General features: G+C 35.3%; 1 protein-coding gene across 2 annotated transcripts in view; it reads left to right on the top strand.

Annotated features, from left to right (window-relative positions):
* Window positions 1-8,211, top strand: part of mier3a (mesoderm induction early response 1, family member 3 a) — a 21,734-nt gene that overhangs the window by 1,415 nt on the left and 12,108 nt on the right. For both annotated transcript variants that reach the window (XM_016506991.1, XM_016506990.1), the window contains exons 3-12: window positions 71-216; window positions 418-552; window positions 2,397-2,517; window positions 2,639-2,712; window positions 2,898-2,967; window positions 3,263-3,399; window positions 5,281-5,362; window positions 5,451-5,545; window positions 6,534-6,661; window positions 7,747-7,892. In XM_016506991.1, the coding sequence (XP_016362477.1) occupies window positions 71-216; window positions 418-552; window positions 2,397-2,517; window positions 2,639-2,712; window positions 2,898-2,967; window positions 3,263-3,399; window positions 5,281-5,362; window positions 5,451-5,545; window positions 6,534-6,661; window positions 7,747-7,892 (1,134 nt within the window). The remainder of the gene's footprint in view (window positions 1-70; window positions 217-417; window positions 553-2,396; window positions 2,518-2,638; window positions 2,713-2,897; window positions 2,968-3,262; window positions 3,400-5,280; window positions 5,363-5,450; window positions 5,546-6,533; window positions 6,662-7,746; window positions 7,893-8,211) is intronic.

The raw sequence follows: 8,211 nt of genomic DNA, 5'->3' as shown, positions 1-8,211 counted from the left end.
ATAATGCATATAATTAATTATCAAAATTATATAAGATTAAATATTTTTTGATTTGATTTGATCTCTTTAGTTGGCTCTTTGTCATCGGAAGATCACGATTTTGACCCGACAGCAGAAATGCTGGTGCATGATTTCGATGATGAGCATACGTTAGAGGAAGAGGAGATGAGGGAGGGCGGGTCAAGCGGGAGCTCGGAAATCGCTGATCTGGAGAAGGTTTCTATTTTATTTTTATATTGTGGCTGATTACAAATTTGACCAGGCTGACATTGTAAAAACAAAACTTGTGTATATTATCACCGTATGAATATCAGTTAATATTATCCAGCACTGATGTAATCACACACATATTCTTCATCTGTAGTTTGCTGACTTGTTTGCAGTGATTAAGTGTTGAATTAAAGTTCTGTGTCACAGGAGGGGAGCATGCCGTTGGAAGAGCTGCTGGCATTATACAGATATGAAGCTGCAGACAGCGCTGTCGGAGGCTCTAGTGCGGACAGCTCGTCTGTAGAGCTGACCGATGAGCTGCCCGACATGACGTTAGATAAAGTAAGTCACTAGAGTAGAGTAGTTGTAATGAGATCTCAAGATTTGTTTTTAAAGAAGTCTCTTTTGCTCACCAAGGCTGCATTTATTTGATCAAATACAGTAAAATGAGTAATATTGTAAATTATTATTATTTCTTATTTAAAATAACTGTTTTCTAATGGAATATGTGACCCTGGACCACAAAACCAGTCATAAGGGTCAATTTCTCTCAGTTGAGGTTTATACATCATATGAAAGCTGAATAAATAAGCTTTCCATTGATGTATGGTTTGTTAGGATAGGACAATATTTGGCCGAGATACAACTATTTGAAAATCTGGAATCTGAGGGTGCAAAAAAATCTAAATATTGAGGAAATCGTCTTTAAAGTTGTCCAAATGAAGTTCTCAGCAATGCATATTACTAATCAAAAATTAAGTTTTGATATATTTACAGTAGGAAATTTACAAAATATCTTCATGGAACATGATCTTTACTTAATATCCTAATGATTTTTGGCATAAAAGAAAAATCTATAATTTTGACCCATACAATGTATTTTTGGGTATTGCTACAAATATACCCCAGCGACTTAAGAATGCTTTTGTGCTCCAGGGCCACATATATTGTGAAAACGGTTGTGCTGCCGAATATTTTTGTGGAAACTGATACGTTTTATTTTTCAGGATTCTTAGATGAAGAATAATAATAATAATAATAATAATTCCTTACATTTATATAGCGCTTTTCTGGGCACTCAAAGCGCTTTACATAGAAGGGGGGAATAGAAAAATAGAAATCTGTATTAACATTATGAATGTCTTTATGGTCACTTTTGACGTATTTAATGCATCCTTGCTCAATAAAAGTGTTTAATTTAAAACAAAAAAAAAGTACCCCAAACTTTTGAATGGTAATGTATCACAGTTTCCACAAAAATATGAAGCAGCAGCACAACTGTTTTGAGCATGGATAATAATCAGAAATGTTTCTGGAGCAGCAAATCAGCACATTCTTTCAAAGAAAACATGATTATTCCAAACTGTTTACCAGTTTTGTTTGTATATATACATTTTTGCTGTTCATTGGGGATTGAACGGATCGTAATTGATCCGTGATCCGTACAGACCAGGCCTCACGGTCCGGCACGCATTTGATCTGCGGATTAATTGCAAAAATGAACCATAATAGAGTGAAAGTTTGTCAATATGTATGCATTTATGCACTCAAGTGATTTTAAACCGAACTGAATCCTCTTTTGCATCTCCTTGCGTTTGAACAGACACATACACATAAAATTATGACAAAATACCCGTCTTGACAATGATTCTGGTAAACGCAGTCGGTTATGTCATAAGTGAACGAAAACAGCTGAGAAAGAAATCGGATGTGCATCATTATATAGGATCCGTGCATCAGGTCTTAAAGGTACAGCAGCCTATAAATACCTGCTGCTGTCTTTACAAACAACAAAACACAGCTTTGACAAAGATCAGTCTATATTTAATGTATACAGTGAACACTATGCAGTGTTATTTTACACTTAATTATTACATTTCTGTACCTGAATACTACTGATCTTATTTTAATGGTTACTTTGGTCTCTTGTATTTATCTATGCTTGTAATTAGTGTATTTGCCCTATTTTTTATTGGCTGTTACCTTGTCTTGTACCTTGTAGGAGTACTTAGCTTCAAGTAATAAATGGAAAGCAGAGTTATATAGATTTTTGTTGTTGTTGTTGATCCGTATAATGATCCGATCCGTGACTCAAAAACCGTGATATGATCCGAACCGTGAGTTTTGTGATGTGTTGAGCCATTACTGTTATTGACATTGTTACATGTCCTCTTTTCTCGTAACAGGAGGAAATCGCTAAAGATCTGCTCTCTGGAGACGATGAAGAAACACAATCTTCTGCCGATGATCTCACACCGTCTGTGACGTCACACGAAACCAATGATTTCTTCCCCAGAACTCTTCGCTGTAAGCACATAGACATTGTTTGTGTACATTTGACATCGCTTATGAAAGTGCAGGTTATGCTCCAGTTTCCATTCGAGTATCTGATTTTCTGTAGCGCTCAATTTTGTTGTTTGTTTTCCAGCAAATGTGGTTTACGATGGAGACAAAGAATCTGAGGGTGAGGATGATGGTTTGAGTCCTGAAGACTCTCGCAAGGTGAGGAAAATCACTTTTTCTATAGACTTTGTCATTGTACTCTACAGTAAGAAATATTAGATTATTTACTGTCATATTCAAAGTTTGAGTTCAAATGGCGTTGTTTCCTATCATTTATGTGTGTCGGACAAAGTTGTAAACCTGCTGAAGATCAGTGTATATTTTATTAATTTGTGTTTTCACAGGAAATCATGGTGGGATCTGAATATCAGGCAGAAATTCCTGCTCTTACCTGTTATAATGAACAGGAAAAAGGTAAGTCTTTCATATTTAAATGGAGTAAGTGCAGATTTGAGTCAATATTTACATAAGTTAGGTGTCACCTGTGTTAAATACAACATGAAATGCCTTTGACATATTGTATAAATGTATTTGTTAGTGAAACAGAATATTCTGTGCAAAATAATGTAGGCTTGGGTTTATTCATTGGGATTTGATTGGTTGAAACCTGATGGCACTTAAATTATTTTTCACCATCTGCACAGTTTTAATGCAGTGTGTTTGGAGATGTATTAGATTGTGATAGATGTTCCTGTTATGTGTTTTTCAGTGTACACAGAGGAAGATCAGCTGCTTTGGCAGCCGGACATGTTGCCCGAGTCAAAAGTCAAAAGCTTCTTGCAGGATGCTGTGGACGGAAAGATGGATGGAGATGGCAAATGTTCTCTGGTCAAAGACAACGAGCAGGTGAAGATCATAGATCAGTAGTTTTACACAAACCAAACACATTCGTTACACTTGAGGGGCTGTTAATTATGTCCACTAAATAGATTTGAACACTTCGGCACTCATAGCGCTGTTATCAGTAACACTTAACCCTGTAAAGCCTGACAACAATGGTCAGATTTTTTTTTAAAGGGGACATAACACAGTTTCTGCCAATCTCATGTTACTCTTGAGTACCTATAGAGTAGTATTGCATCCTTCATATCTCCGAAGAGTCTTTAGTTTCATCAGATTTCTAAAAGACACATACAGCTTTCTGTCACGAGCAAGCAAAGCTTTTGCATAGCGATCGTCTGCAAGCTGTGACATCGATATAAATAACGGGAACAAAAACTTTATTGACTTCAATTTTATTTAATTTGTTTATAAAACATTCGTCACCGAAATGCCGGGAACAAACAAACACACTTGCACAACTCCGGAGAAACAAACTGCTTCTACTGTTCACGTAACGCTGGGTTATTTGGGAAGCTGAACGAGGTTATCTTTCCCTCACAACCAAAAACACACTTCTTTGGTGACACTGTTGATTTCGTGGTCTAAAAACAAAATGTCAAATCCTTCTCGAGCAAGTCCTGTGCAGCGCTGCTGACGACTTCCAGAGCTTCCATAGCTCACCATGGCTGCAGTTATTTGATCAAAAATACAGTACAAACAGTAATATTGTGAAATATTATTTAAATTAATAGTAACTTTTTTTTTATGTGAATATAGTTTAAATATAATTTATTCCTGTGATCAAAGCTGAATTTTCAGCATCATTACTCCGGTCATCATATTTTTTATGTGGATAATAAAAACTTTTATTCAACAAGGGCAAATTAAATTGATCAAAAGTGCCAGATAAACATTTATAATGTTTCAAAAGATTCTATTTCAAAGAAATGCTGTTCTTTTGAACTGTCTATTCATCAATGAATCCTGAAAAATAAAATGTATCATGGTTTTCACAAAAATATGAAGCAGAAAAAATAATACTGATAACAATAAGAACCATTATTAATAATTGAGCACCAATAATAATTGATCATTACAGAGCATCAAATCAGCATATTAGAATGATTTCTGAAGATCATGTGACACTGAAGACTGGAGTAATGATGCTGAAAATTCAGCTTTGATCACAGGAATAAATGACAAATTACTATATATTCAAAAAGAAAACCGTTATGTTAAATTGAAATAATGTTTCTCAATATTACTATTACTGCAGCCTTGGTGAGCAGAAGAGACTTGTTTTGAAAACATTGAAAACCTTTGACCGCTAGTGTGTGTGTGTGATATAAATGGGTCATGTATGGCATTACAAAATGTAAAAATGGCATTAAAAAGCCATTCAATTAGATTTGCTGATACCTGCGGAAACCCTGAAGTAAGATTTAAATGATCAAATCATATAATGCAGTGCAGTCCAATGATGATTGAGAGATGAACAAACAAATGTTCCTCAAAAGATCCTGATGATCAGATTTGAGACTCACTGATTTTTCAGAGAATCAAGTAACGCGAAGTGTTCATCTTGAAATATTACTAACATATGACATAAGAGTTATTCAGTTTTAACATATGAGTTATTCATATGTTTACTTGATAAAATCAGTCAAGATTTGACCGCGTGACACGTGAAGCTCGAGCTGAAGCTGGACGTTTGCACAATTACACTAAAAGAGCTTTTACTTGATGATAAAAAAGTCTAAACTATCAATCAGACGACAGAAGGCATGGAGTAGATTGTGTGAAACAGGTTTAACAGCAAAGTTTTGATCATGTGGATCATTTAGAGGCCTTAGGAAATTTGCAGTAAGCTTTTATAGGGTTAACTAACCTGTTTGTTTTCTCCAGGCCTTATATGAGCTTTTGAAGTGTAACTACAACGTCCACGAAGCTCTTAAACGGTATCGCAGCAAAGACAAATCCTCAAAGGGTGAGTGGAAATATTGCCGTTATTTTGTTATAGCGGAGTTGTTGAAATAAGTGTTGAAAAAGAAACTAATATAAATGCAATTATTTAGACGAGATGCTCCCGTGGTCTGAAGAAGAATGCAGACATTTTGAACATGCTCTTCTGTTGTACGAGAAGAACTTCCACCTCGTTCAGAAACACAAAGTAAGACGGCGTCTTTTCTCCTGCATTTTTGAACGGTTGTCTTAGATATTTAAATGCAGTTTTGAGTCAGTATTTACATAAATCAGATGTCACTCAAGTTAAATACATGAAATTCTATTAACATATTGTATACATGCTTTTCTAAGTGAAACGTATGAATTTTCATGATTATGATGAATGTTCTATGGAAAATGATGTAGGGTGGGTCTTTATTTTTTCCATTGGGATTTGATCGGTTTAAAAAATGCAGTGTTCATTTTGATGGCAAATCTTGTCATAGTCTTTTGACTAAAATGGCATTATTTTGTCATATTTTAGTAATCTGAATTGTTTTAGTCGACTAAATCTGCAGTAGGCTAAAATCTAATGGGTTTAGTTAGTGTAATGCATTTATTAAGCATTTCTCAAAAATTTTCCAAACTCATTATATAGGTTTGATATTAAGGTTTTATCATGCAATATAGACACATATTTAACTGCTGTGACACACACAACATGCCTTTATATTGAAATGAAATAAAACCACTTCTCATAAAGAAACCAGAACATGATCCTCCTTTCAATTAAATACCAATGGTTATATATTCATTCTTTATAACAACTTGCCACATTCTTCATTCTTTCAAGCAGACATTTAGTTATATAAATAAATTTAGATCAATCCTTATTAGGGTTACTAAAGTCATTCAGTAAAAATTGTCCCTCCCTAACATTTTCGTCTCGTTTTTATTCTTTGACGAAAATGTCAATAGATTTTCGTCATAGTTTTTGTCATTCAAAACAAGTTTTTATTTCATTATAGTCTCGTTTTCGTCGGTGAAAAAATGTCGTTGGCGAAAATTAACACTGAAAAAATGTCAGGCTGTAATGTCATTTAAATGATTTTCCACAGTGTTCACAGCCTTTATGCAAGCAGAGACATTGTTTTGCATCATTTTGCACCAATAATTCCTGATTTGATTGAGTTGCATGTAACTTTTCTTTCAAGGTCAACACACGAACGGTGGCAGAATGTGTTGCGTTTTACTACATGTGGAAGAAATCCGAGCGATTCGACTTTTTCGTCCAGCAAAACCGATTCGGGAAGAAGAAGTTCAGCAGTTATCCTGGCGTTACGTGAGTTTCGTAATGATCTTCTGTTGAGTGGATGATAAAATGTTCAGTGCGAACTAGGGCTGCTCGATTATGACAAAAATCATAATCACGATTGTCAATGTCAATATTGTAATCACGATTATTTAAAACGATTATTAGTGGGCCATATGACCAAAATATTAGTTATAATTTATAATAGTTAAAAAAACAACAACAAAGGTCCTCAATTATTGAAAATAATTAAACTAATAAAAAAAGCAAAGGAATACAATAGAATACAAAATATACAAACTGTGCTTGCAAGAGCAGTGTGTGATTTTGAATTTGTCTTTTGTTGTTTGTTTAATATTAAGCACACAGTCGCAGCAGGAAAATAGCCCGCTGTCACAGAGCCGCAGTGATCCAATTTAGTGTTACACAAGTATTTTCATTCTTAACTCTTTACATTAATTTATTACATCAAGAGCAGTGAGTGATTTTGAATGTGTCTTTTGTTGTTTGATTAATATTAAGCACACAGTCGCAGCAGGAAAATAGCCCGCTGTCACTTTAAGAGCCGCAGTGATCCAATTTAGTGTTACACAAGTATTTTCATTCTTAACTCTTTACATTAATTTATTACATAACCGGCGAGGGTTTACGTGAATAATCACTAAGCGCCGCATTTTGACACATTTTTGTATGTATTTTTTTGTATGCCGTTCAGGTGCTAAAAGATGACTTTACATGTCCGTGTTGTGTTCCGTCTCTGAGCGCATCCACAGTAATCTTCCCGAGGAAGTGCAAGTTCTTTCACGCTTTTAAAAACATTAATCAATCTAATCAACTTAAATCAAGCACGTCCGTCCCGTTTTGCAAAAGTCTCCTTACATGATTTTACTGATTATGGAGGAACGAAAGAGCACCGGCGGAATGGGGCGCAATAATCGTTTTATCTCGATTACTGTATTTTCATAATCGTTGGAGGTCGAAATCGAAACTGAATTTCGATTAATTGCACAGCCCTAGTGTGAACCTGATACAAAGCGATAGGCGTTTTATAAGCGAGTCTAGTCCAGTTCTCTGGAGCTTTGAATGCTGATTTGCTCACCTCATGGCCTCTGCAGGGATCTGATGGACCGGTTGGTGGATGAGGCCGAGGGTTTGGTGGATGGATCTGCTTCTGTGTGCTCCAGCGGCAGCGGCAGGATAGAGCCTCCAACTGAACAACAGCTCAACCTGCTCAACTCCATCACAGCCAGTGATCTCTCCGGTACATTACTAAACATTTTTAGACATGCTTTTACCTCATTTCTGTTTTAATGCTTTGACAACAGCCTTCTATTAATGTGTAAAGCAATAAGCCATTGTGTTAGTCATTTTTAGTGTAAGAAGTGGTAATAGACACCTTAAACTGTAGTGTAGTCACTGTAAAGAGCTGCCTGTAGTGGCTTATTGATTTTATACATGTTTAACTACAACAGCAATATAAAATGTCAGTGTTCAATAAATAAAATACAAAAAGTATGTAATACTAATTTATCAGCCATTGGCTGAGCCAGTCCTTTCCTGACATTTGTGATGTCAATGGC

Source organism: Sinocyclocheilus anshuiensis, unplaced genomic scaffold (genome assembly GCF_001515605.1).
Source record: "Sinocyclocheilus anshuiensis isolate Anshui unplaced genomic scaffold, SAMN03320099.WGS_v1.1 scaffold690, whole genome shotgun sequence".
Classification (NCBI taxonomy): domain Eukaryota; kingdom Metazoa; phylum Chordata; class Actinopteri; order Cypriniformes; family Cyprinidae; genus Sinocyclocheilus; species Sinocyclocheilus anshuiensis.
Note: the sequence above shows the minus strand (reverse complement) of the source record. Positions and strands in the feature narration are given on the sequence as shown.